The sequence below is a fragment of the Neoarius graeffei genome, chromosome 26 (genome assembly GCF_027579695.1).
Source record: "Neoarius graeffei isolate fNeoGra1 chromosome 26, fNeoGra1.pri, whole genome shotgun sequence".
Taxonomy (NCBI): Eukaryota; Metazoa; Chordata; class Actinopteri; order Siluriformes; family Ariidae; genus Neoarius; species Neoarius graeffei.
The window spans coordinates 34,095,880-34,108,275 of record NC_083594.1 but is presented as its reverse complement, the minus strand read 5'-3'; the positions used below and the strand labels follow the sequence as shown (position 1 = coordinate 34,108,275).

At 42.7% G+C, this 12,396-nt stretch overlaps 1 protein-coding gene across 5 annotated transcripts in view; it reads right to left on the bottom strand.

The window, feature by feature from the left end:
• fbln2 (fibulin 2) overlaps positions 1 to 12,396 on the bottom strand; it is a 306,873-nt gene that overhangs the window by 169,239 nt on the left and 125,238 nt on the right. For all 5 annotated transcript variants that reach the window (XM_060910813.1, XM_060910809.1, XM_060910812.1 and 2 more), the window contains exon 7: positions 4,304 to 4,411. In XM_060910813.1, the coding sequence (XP_060766796.1) occupies positions 4,304 to 4,411 (108 nt within the window). The remainder of the gene's footprint in view (positions 1 to 4,303; positions 4,412 to 12,396) is intronic.

Here is a 12,396-nt window from a genome sequence, read left to right as displayed (position 1 = left end):
GGACCCCTCTATCAAATGGATATCTCCATTTCGACATTAGGTTTACAATTTCACAGAGTTTGATAAAAATGTACAGTCACCCAAGAAAAGTGATACTTTTTCTGTCACATCCATAACGCATCTTTTATTGGCATTTTCTGGCATGCCCTAGATGTACTATGGGAATTGTTCTTGTTCTATCACTTCTCCAGTATGGTACAGCCTTAAAATATGCAACACCTGTTTAAATACTGGGAGACAATAAAACATGCACTGGGTCATTTGTTGCCATTTTGAGTTCAAGTGTCACGTCCATAACGCTGGAATTGCTCCAAAGCCAAATTTTACCTGCATTTGGCGGGTGCTAATGTAAAGCCCTGATATATTACTTACACACACACACACACACACACACACACACACACGGTACTGTGCAAAAATCTTAGGCACCCTATTTTTTTCATCCAAACTTTGTTATAGATTTCTATTTTATGACTTCTCCATTATTGACAGTACAAAAAGATTTTAGAGTTCCAAATGTTCGTTTCCCAGCACAAAAAAAAAAAAGTTTGTATCTGAGCAGCATATTATATAAGAGACCATTTTTCAGATTAAAAAAGAAAACATAATGAAGGCTAATGGGGTTAGCTGCAAAATTAACAAGTAAGTATGACAAAGTGTCCAGAAGAACTGTGGCTGATTCTGCAAGATGCTCAGTAAAACCTACAGCTTATTTCCTTATAAAACTGCACTAATTGTACCTGAGACTACTATTTTTTTTTAAGTGAAAGGTTCATCTCACACCAAGTACTGACTTTGTTTCATTTATTATGGCTTACTGCTGTTTATAGTTATTTTTTTTAAATGTTGAAACATTTCATTTCATTATTTTTAAGCCATTTTTGGTCTACAGCATTTCTTTACATGTGCCTAAGACTTTTGCACAGTACTAATATATATACACAGTGTTGGGAGTAACACGTTACAAAAGTAACAAATTACTGTAATGCATTGCTTTTTGCAGTAACGCGGTAATGTAAGGCATTACAGAAAAAATTTGGTAATATTTTACTCGGTACAAATGTCAGTAACGCGCGTTACAATGCATTTTTAACCTGGAATGAAGTGGTGGGGTTATTTTCCTTCATACAAATTCGCCAAAATCACGCGAGATCAGCAGAGGCGAAACGTCCGCGCAAAATGTTTCACTTCCTTTTCCTTTAGGCTAGTCAGGCGAGAGAGATGAGTGAACCTGCAGCTAATCTAACGTCGGATAGCACATTCTCCAGATGGGCACATGCCCATTACTTTAAGTTTGTGAAAAATAAGGATGTGAAGAACATCGTAGTCAAATGCACTTTGTGTGCTAAACCTAAAGAACTGTCCACTTCCCGAAATAGCACTAGTAATTTAACTAAGCATTTACAGAGGTGCCATAGTAACATGAAGTTAGCAAGGAAGCAAGCGGAGGATGAGAGTGGCGATAAAATCACAAAGCAGCCAGAATTAACGTTCTGCCGCTCTGAGATGCTCCTTCAGCCTCAAGAGGTTAGGAGACTTGTGGCGGAGTATGTTGTTGAAGATATGCTGACAGTTTGTTTACATTTTTGTCCTGCATAATTGAGTTTTTTTCTGGTCGGAAGTCAGACTAAAGTGATTGAGCTGCCTTTACTTCGAGGGCTAATATGCCTAAGCACTTCAATATCATTAAAAGCACTTTGATTTTGTTATTTCTAATTCTGTTTTTCGAAATGTGACTGGGTAGCCTCATATAGCTAATAGTCATTGTCTAGCCGTGATTTAAAAGGCTTGTGGGGGGTTTTCAGGCCAGTTTTATTGTAGGCTACGATTTGCCGTAATATGTTCATTTTTGTCAAATTTCTGAAATGGAGTCATATCCCTTAGGGCTAATCTTTTTTTTTATGAAGCATAAACTATGCTTAATGCTGTAAACTTGAAAACAATAAAGGCATAGAAATGCTAATTTTGTATCGTGTCATATCTTTAGACATTACAATACAATACAGTTCAATTAATGTTAATATGAATAGGCCTAAAGTTACAGTATTTCTATCACAATTTGCCAGACTTTCACCTTTTGTCTGTTCTTGCGATGATTGTTCCTTGTATTGTGCCATGAGCCATCACTGTGGCTATTATATTCTAGTGTTTTTAACCATAAGCCTAGCTCAGTCAGATACCACATCACCTTCCACTGGATGTGTGATGAGCTAATTGAGCGTCTTGAGCTACATTTAGATTGCCAAATCCATACTTCCAGTTATTTTGGTGAGAGTAACTTAAAAGTAATGCAATAGTAGTGTAATGCCTTACATTTTAAATACAGTAATATTGTAATGTAACTAATTACTTTAAAATGACAGTAACAAGTAATAAATAATGCAAAACAGTTTTGAAGTAACTTGCCCAACACTGTATATATATATATATATATATATATATATATATATATATATATATATATATATATATATAAACTTGTTCTTGATTCTAAGAGTCCTGGTCTTGGCTGGCAGGAGTAGAACCCAATGTGGTCTTCTGCTATTGCATGCTGAGATACTTTTCTGCTCACCATGGTTGTAAAGAGTGATCATATAAGTTGCTGTGTCCTTCCTGCTTGAACCAATCTGGCCATTTTCCTCTGATCTCTCTTATTAACAAGATGTTTCCACCCACAGTACTGTCACTCACTCAATGCTTTTTTGTTTGTTGTTTTGTTTTTCAGACCATTCTGTGTAAACTCTAGAGACTTTTGTGTGTGAAAATCACAGGAGATCAGCAAATACTCAAACCAGTCCATCTGGCACCAACACCCATGCCACAGTGAAAGTCACAGAGGTCACAATTTTTCCCATTCTGATGTTTGAAGTGAACATTAACTGAAGCTCTTGATTTATATCTGCATTATTTTGTGCATTGTGCTGCTGTCAAGGGATTGGCTGATTAGTTACCTGCATAAAACAGCAGGTTCATGGGTATACACACATGTACATATGCGCCTCATCGGCTATCAGCTCATGTACAACTCGATTTCATGGAATAACTGTTAAATATATACAGTGTCTTGCAAAAATATTCATCCCCCTTGCTGTTTTTCCTGTTTTATTGCATTACAAGCTGGAATTCAAATGGATTTTGGGGGGTCAGCAGCATTTGATTTACGCAATATGCCTCCCACTTTAAAGGTGCAAATTGTTGTTTTATTGTGACACAAACAATAATTAGGATGAAAAAACAGAAATCTGAAGTGTGCATAGGTATTCACCCCCCAAAGTCAATACTTTGTAGAGCCACCTTTTGCTGCAATTACAGTTGTAAGTCTCTTGGGACATGTCTCTATTAGTTTAGCACATCTAGCCACTGGGATTTTTGCCCATTCCTCAAGGCAAAACTGCTCCAACTCCTTCAAGTTAGATGGGTTGCATTGGTATACAGCAATCTTCAAGTTATGCCACAGATTTTCAATTGGATCGATGTCTGGGCTTTGACTCAGCCATTCCAAGACATTTAAATGTTTCCATTTAAACCACTCCAGTGTAGCCTTAGCAGTATGTTTAGGATCTTCTCCACAACTTTGTTTCTGACCTGGTTGGAATGCTCCTTGGTTTTCTTGTTGCTTGCTTAGTAATGTTGCAGAATCAGGGTCCTTCCAGTACAGATTGATTTCTAGACATCATGTGACAGATCATGTGACACTTTGATTGCACACAGGTGGATCTTAATCAACTAATTATGTGACTTATGAAGTGAATTGGTTGGACCAGCTCTTATTTAGGGGTTAAATGCACAAGGGGTTGAATACCTATGCACACTCCAGATTTCTGTTTTTTATCTTAATTATTGTTTAAGTCACAATAAAAAAAAAAAATTGCACCTTTAAAGTGGTAGACATATTGTGTAAATCAAATGGTGCTAACCCCCCCCCAAAAAAAAATCCATTTTAATTCCTGCTTATAATGTGACAAAACAGGACAAACACCAAGGGGGATGAATGCTTTTGCAAGACACTGTATATATTTTTTGCAAGACACACACACTTTACTATTTTCCCCTTAGATCTAGTCACTTTAATCACTTAAGCAGTCTTTATGACTAAAGCCTCTACCATCTGTACCCCAATAATGAACATTCTTCTAAAGTCTTCCAAGTTTCCTCTTGACATTTTGATCTAAAAATAAGGACAACCGGGCCGTTTATACACAGAAGCATCTGCACTCATTATAGTTCTATTTATTTACTCATTTATTCAACTTTTTCCTTTTTTATCTGTATGTACATAAGAAACAATGTTGCATCATTATACCTGCACATGGATTTTGTACAGAGGAGATCTGGGTGGTTTCTTGAGGTGGTGTGGCCAAAGTAAACATGTTGTCTTCCTCTGTCACTCTGTTGTCCTCCTCTGCATTTTCTAAAAGATAAAAAATGAATGAGGGAAAATGTCATGACAGAGCTTCACAGAAACAAACCTTCCAGCATGCTATCACATTACCATTGATGCAAAAAAAAAAAGCAATAAATAAATAACATCACATAACACAACCCTGACAATTCATATCTTTATTACACATTAACTATCTTCATTTTTAGCCTTATTGTCAGGGGAACAGGGACAAATAAGGACAAAATGCAGTCAGTGGACAAGGTAGGGCAAGCTATCTGTGTTTTATATTGAGCAAGAGGTCAAGAATTCAATCTTCTAGCAAACAGGCAGGAAGGCAATCCCTGTATTTAGCTGCAAACCCATCATATTGGGCATCAAAAACATGGATGATGTCATATCTAAAACCAATCCAAAATCTGATTCAGTCCTTGGAAAATAAAACTAAATAAAAAAACATTCTCAGCATGCTGTTCATATAACAATCATTGTGAATTACACTTTTGAAATCATCACTTTTGGAATCATTCTCACCAGAGCTTTTTTATTTTATTTTCTTTCTTTTTCTATTTTCATTTTATTTATTTATTTTTGTGTGTGTTTGTGTAGTTTGATGTTTGTTTGAGTGTTTTGTCCGCCGGTTGTGGTGTAGCTCCAGACCCAGTTTTGGGCGTTGGTTTCCCTCCAGGCCTTGGTTCGCCGCGGGTGATGCCTGCGCTCCCAGCTATGGACTGCAGTGATCTCGTTGCTCATTTAACATCGTGGTTGTCCAGCACTCTGCGCTTTGACGCTTGGCGTGATGTTCCGAGCGATGTTGCTCGGTGCCGTCGCGGTGGCTGTGCAGGCGGTTTGGGACACACCAGCGCTCTGTGTGGCGGAGCTTCTCTGCTCGCTTTGTGGATCCACGGCGTGGTGTTCGAGCGATGTGGCTGATGGTGTCGCGGCAGCAGTGCTGGAGATGTGGGACTTGTTTTCATGCGCCTTTGGTGGGACTGTGGCTGCTACACCAGGGGAATTACGTCCTGACCCCTACTTGGTGGACTTTTTATTTTTTATTTTATTTAATTATTATTATTTTTATTTTCTTTATTTTTTTTCCTTGTCTATAATTGTAAAGCGTCCTTGGGTTTTTTGAAAGGCGCTATATAAATCTAACTTATTATTATTATTATTATTATTATTATTATTATTATTTGGCCTAACTGTTTCATCAACATGTCAACTTTGACCAACCTACAAGTTTTTAAATTTCAAGTTTGCAATTTAAGACAAATGCAACATTTGTAAGTTGTATTATGACAGTAATGTATGGGTACCATACATGACTTAAAACCAAAGGAATATTCCTTGCATTGGCTTACTAGTCTAGGTGAGCCTCCATGACAGGTTTTCAAAAAGTCAGTTGTGTTTGAAATGGCGCATCTTTTTCCAATGTCACATCCAACTTTTCACTTTGAACAAATAAAACGCTACAGAGTTTGTTGTTATTTAACAATTATTCCCCAAAGGTGAAGTGAATATCGATGAATAATAACCAAGACAAAGTCGAAGTAATTATTCACTGATAATCACTGAGCCTGAGGTGGATAATTGTTTTAGTATAAATACACAGGTGATTATTACAAAAAACAAACAAACAAAAAACCCGTGTTAAAAAATAGTTTGTTTCAAACTTCAAAAGTGGCATACAAATGTAATCTAATCTATGCCGAGTTACATAAAATACTTTGCTTTGAAATAGATAAAATAAATCACAATTTCACCTTACCTTTGAATAGATTTAGACCAAACTTCATAACATCTTTACTGCTTTTAGGAACAGCATTTTCTTTCATAATTTGTCCATCTTCCTCACTTATGGTGACAAAGATATTGGCAGCCATTTTGCCGAGTCTCTCGAGGTGATTATCAAGAAATACTCTGCATTTCTCAACCAATCAGCACATGTGATTTCCTACAATCACTTCTGTATTTATACTAAAGGAAAATAATTCATGCAGGGGTGGTGTGGCAAAGCCCAATGTCAAAACAGAGGGGTCTGGTTCATAGTTGACACATGGTTCTGGTTGCCCATGCAGAAGCAGCAGCAACACAAGTGCCACTGTTCACACATTCGTCTGCATACTTTATGTACATCTGGGTGATTAAATGCAACATTTGTTAGGTTTCCAAGTCAAAATGTCATATGTTTCGTGATTTCATACACAGCAATGTTGAACAGACTACCAAGCTCTGTTTCTCCTTAAAACTTTCTGCCCAGTGTTGTGCATGAATGCACTAAATGAGTACCATTCATTGAACATGCTCATATCTTTGGTCAACAGTAAACTGAATGAATCAGTTTGCAACTAATGAACGTGAACCAGACAGGCAAAATTTGAAATTTCATATTGTGATATGAAATATGATATCTGGACAGGAGTGTTTTACTGGGAAATATACCACTCATACTTTTCATACGAACTACATCTGTCACATCTGCACACATTGGCACATGCAACAGACTTTCTCTCATGTGCACTCTGAACAGCATGCGCCTGTAATGCCTAGCACCTGCCCTGGATTAAGGCATAATCGGTGTGCACATAAAAGGATGCTGCACACACCCAGACAGTACAAAGTATTGCATTGTTTACTACCATTACCAAGCCATTGTACTTGTACTGTCTTCCTGGTTTCTTGACTCTCATTCTGTGTCATGGATTCTGTTTTTCGTCTTTGCCTAGTATAGTCAGTTTGTGCCTCGCCTGACCCTTTGCTTGTTCATCGTTATTGATTCAGCCTGCCATTTTGGACTATATGCCTGTGTGCTTCTTTTACAATAAAGACTTCCTTCCTGCATATACATCTGTCTTCACTCCAATTAACCTGTGTTTTCTGACAGAATACTTTGCCATATCATGGATGTAGCAGAAGACAGCCGGCATGCTGCTCAACGCCATGCCCGGGTTTCTGTGCCTCTACCTAGATCAGTAATTTTCCTGCAGCAATTAGGTTTGGACATAAACCTAAAAAAATTTTATAGGGGTCCTCCTTCCCTGGAGCCTGAAACAGATACCTGAGCATAGCACTGAATGACTGGGAGTCTCTGAGGCACGGATGTTCGATTCGTATCAGGCACTCAGCCCATTGCCATTCTTGCCGCGTAAGCTAGTGTATCATACAGCCTACCCAGATGTGCTTTAAGACTTGGGCTCCACCCGAATGAAGGCGCGCACATTGTATTAGGAACCCATTTGAGGAATACTCCACCCCATCACAGAGTGCCTGTGATGGGGTGGAGTATTCCTCAAATGGGTTCCTAATACAATGTGCGCTCTTTTATTTGAGTGGAGCCCAAGCCTTCGAAGCACATCTGGGTAGGCTGTATGATACACTGGCTCACAGGGCAAGCATGCCAGTGGGCTGAGTACCTGATCTGAATCAAACATCCATGCATCAGAGACTCCCAGTCATTCGGTGCTATGCTCAGGTACCTGTTTCAGGCTCTAGGGAAGGAGGACGCCATAAGTTTTTTAGGGGAGCTAAGAAGCTAGAGACAGATGCAGCAGCAGCGGAGGAGGCCATTGCTCCAGAACTCCCTCCAGAGGTTGACACAGAGGCAGCAGAGGAGTCCATCACTCCTGAGCTCCTTCCAGAGGCTGATGCAGCAGAGGAGGCCATTGCTCCAGCTCCAATGCCAGAGGCTGACCTCTGCTCCACTGCCAGCTCCAGAACCAGCAGCAGAGACCAACAGGGTGGCCTCTGCTCCACTGCCAGTTCCAGAGCCAGAGGTTGACAGGGCAGCCTCTGCTCCACTGCTAATTCCAGAGCCAGTGCCCGTGCCAGAGGCTGACAGGGTCGCCTCTGCTCCCCTGCCAGTTCCACAGCCAGTGCCCATACCAGAGGCTGACAGGGTGGCCTCTACTCCACAGCCAGTTCTAGCTCCAGTGCCAGAGGTCAACAAGGTAGCCTCTGTTCTACTGCCAGCTCCAGAGCCAGTGCCAGAGGTCGATGGGGTGGCCTCTTCTCCAGATTTAAGTGCAGTCAGTCAAGTTCTTCATCCTGCCACCCAGCTTTGAAGACATCATCCCGCTGCCTGGCTTTGAAGACATTGACACTGTGCTGCCCAGCTTAGGCTTCAAATAAGACATCGCCGCCATGCACCCCGGCTTAAGCTTTGAGAAAGACATCGTCACCACACTGCCTGGCTTCAGCAAAGACAAGTGTTGCTCAGACAAAGTCTATGCCTGTCCCTGAGCCCATGCCGACACCTGCACCCATGCTGACGTCAGGGTCCATGCTCGAGCCCATGTCTGAGCCCATGTCTAGTCCCGAGCCCAAGTCCATGCCTAGCCTGGAGCCTGAGCCCATGTCCATGCCCTGTCCAAAGCACAAGTCCTACCCAGAGCCTATGTCCATGTCCAGTCTGGAACCCAAGTCCTGTCTAGAGCTCGGGCCCATGTCCTGTCCAAAGCCCATTTTCATGGCCTGTCAAGAGCCCGAACCCAAGTATCTTCTGGAACCCAAGCCTCCATCAAAGCCCTTGCACCTATTCAAGATCCGACCCAAGACCAAGCCCCACCTAAGCCGAGAATCTGGTACCATGTCTGCCCAGACCCAGAGCAGAGTGCCGATGGCACAGAGCTCTTAGGGGGGGCATTTTGTCACATCCATGTGCATTGGGCACATGCTCTGCCCCAGACATCGGGCGCATGCTCCGCCCGGACATCCACTCCGCAGATTATGGATCTCCCACGTATCTCCATCCGGGACAGGAATTCCAGCTCACCTTCAACTCACTTGCTGGTTTTCACCCCTGCCTATATAAAGGCCGTTATCAGACCCTGACTTTGCCAGAACGTCTTGTTTTGCTATTCCAGCTGTTTCTGTGCCTTTATTGCATTTCATGGTTTTTGCTCAAGCTATTTTTCTAGTTTATGGTTTTTGCACTGAGGGTTTTCTTCTTGTTTATGTTTTTTTGCTCTAGTGTTTTTGTCCTTGTCTGCCTTGTGTTTTTGTCAAGTTTTTTGTCTCTTTTTACCTGGACTATATTGCCATTTGTTTTTGTCCCGTTTGTTCACCTTTTTGCCACGCCCTTTTTCCCTGGATTAAATCACCTTTTTTATTGGATTACTGTCTGAGTTCTGCTTGTGGATCCTTATCTCACCACACCTCCACTTCCCCTAACAGTACGTTCTGGCCATCATGGATCCAGCGGAACTCACCCATCTGAGAACGGCCATCCAGCAGCAAGGGACTCTCCTCGGGACCCATCAACAAGACCTCCAGCAGATCACCCAGAACTTTGCCACTCTGTCCAATTCACTCAACCTCCTCACCACACAGATGCAGCACTATCAAGCCGTGCCTACCCCTGCCCAGCCGGCTCCTACTTCAGCTCCTGTCACTGCTCTTCTCCATGAACTGAGACTTCCAGTGCCTCAGTCCTACGATGGAGAACCAGGTACTTGCAGATCGTTTCTGTCTTAATGCTCTTTGAGCCTAGAACTGCAACCTCTGGCCTTCCCCACAGAACACTCCCGGGTAGCATATACAATCACGCTCCTCACCGGCAAGGCCAGAGAGTGGGAAACAGTGGTCTGGGACGCCGATGCACCCTTTTGTTCCTGTTTCAGAATTCTCCGAAGAGATGAGGCGAACTTTCGACCATTTTCTGTCCAGCCGGGAGGTGGCTAGAGGGCTCATGGAGCTGCAGCAGGGGTCCCGGTCTACCTCGGACTACGCCATCGAGTTCCGGACATTGGCGACATCGTGCGGTTGGAACGAGAGTGCCCAGATCGACGTGTTCCTGCACGGCCTGTCTGACGCCATTAAGAACGAATTGGTATCGTGGGAATTGCCGTCGAACCTCTCCAGCCTCATGGACCTTGCCAACCACATCGATGCCCGGGTCCAGCAACAGAGGAGAGAGAAGAACCGCCCCAGCTTCACGCCCTCTCCACCCCCCGCCATGTCCGTCGAACCCATGCAGGTAGACCGTAGACCAGGGTCGGGTGTCAGCGGAGGAACAACAGTGCCGGCAGAGCACAGGGGCCTGTTTCTATTGCAGTCAGCGAGGACACATCTGCCAAGCCTGCCCGCTAAAGGGAACAAGACCACCAGTGAATCGAGGGGTCCTGGTGGGCAACACTCAGAACCAGCCCCCCGCTGTTCAACCATTACTCCCTGTCATCGTCATCCACGACAACCAGCATCACCATCTCCAGGCTCTCGTTGACTCAGGGGCAGACAGGAACCTGATCTGCTCCTCCACCGCCAAGCATCTGGGAATTCCGCTACTCACCCTCGACATCCCTCTCACAGTCCTGACACTCAATGGCACCGGCTTGACCACCATCACCCACCTTATCACCCTGCTCATCCTGAGGATTTCCGGCAACCACTCTGAAACCATCCAACTCCACATCATGAACAACCCCCACGTACCCATCATCCTAGTATTACCCTGGTTAACACAGCACAACCTCCACCTAAACTGGGCCGATAATACCATCCTAGACTGGAGCCATTCATGCCTAGCTTCCTGCCTGAACTCCGCTCTGCCTCCCGCCAAACCACCACAGCCTTCAGCCAGCAAGTTTCCCGATCTCTCTCGCATGCCCCTGGAATACCTGGACTTAAGACTTGTTTTCAGCAAGACCCAAGCAGTGTCCCTCCCTCCTCACAGACCCTATGACTGTGGAATTGACCTCCTGCCCGGGACGGCCTAACCTGCGTGTCTTTGGACTGTGGGGGAAACCGGAGCACCCGGAGGAAACCCACGCGGAGAACATGCAAACTCCGCACAGAAAGGCCCTCGCTGGCCACGGGGCTCGAACCCGGACCTTCTTGCTGTGAGGCGACAGCGCTAACCACTACACCACCGTGCCGCCCTGCTGTGCATCAGGATAGTTAAAAAGACTAAAACAGGATGTGCACTCTTAAGTTAAATGTTAATTCTTTAAATGCAACTTTTGATATTTTTAAAATGTTTTAAAGGCAAATTTGTAATTACTTCCTGTAATTACAAAATAAAGAAAAAAATCACAAATATCAAAATCGATTAAATACATCACAGGGAAAAACCCACAATTTATATAAAAGTGACATATATGATTCAAATACATGAAATTCATATTTTTGTCAGCTTCCACGCTCTATATAAAATTACCTTAACTTAATGCCTATATTGTAAATGCGTTTATTACCTTCGCCAACTATGTTGTATTAGGCTATGTTTTTGCCTCCGTTTGTTTGTTTGTCTTTTCCCAATGTAACTTTAAATGTAGTGAATGGATTTTGATGAAATTTTGAGGAAAATGGGCCAAAGAACAATTGATTAGATTTTGATGCAGGTCTGGATATGTACACCACAGCTCGAAATTCGCGGTGGTCCGGTCGCCCGAGGCGACTTAATTTGTCATTTGGCGGGTAATTCCTGTCACTAGCCAGCCCGCCTGGCTAGTTGAAAATAAAAAATATATATGAAGCGAAGATTCAGACTAGGGCTGTGCGATATATCAAATATACTCGATATATCTCCAAAAATTCTGTGTGAGATACATAAATTATTTTATCATAACTATCGAATATTTTATGGTCATCTGCCGACTTGCGTTTGTTTCGTGTTTGTTTAAAACATTTTCCGGTGGTTTTCTCCCTGTCCCTCAGGCGGTAACGTGAGAGGCTGCCTAAGCGTAAAAAAAAACAATAACATCCCACACTCGCCAACCAATCCCGGGCGACATCTAGGTGCTGAAAGGAACTTGCAGGAAGATTTTCTAGTTTCAGTTTACAGCGCTGACTCAGTTTGTGCAATCGCTGGTGTTGCATAGGCTACCGTGTAAGCTCTGTCAATTTCAGCGACAAATTAAAAATGGAAGCGGATGAATTGGTTCCTAAAAGAACTAGTCAGGGGTCAGTCATCTGGCATTTTTTTGGATATCGCAAGGAGGACGTGGAACAGCAAATGCCAATTTGTAAAGTGTGCAAAAAAACCCCTGTCATCACGAAAGGCAGCAGCACTACAAATA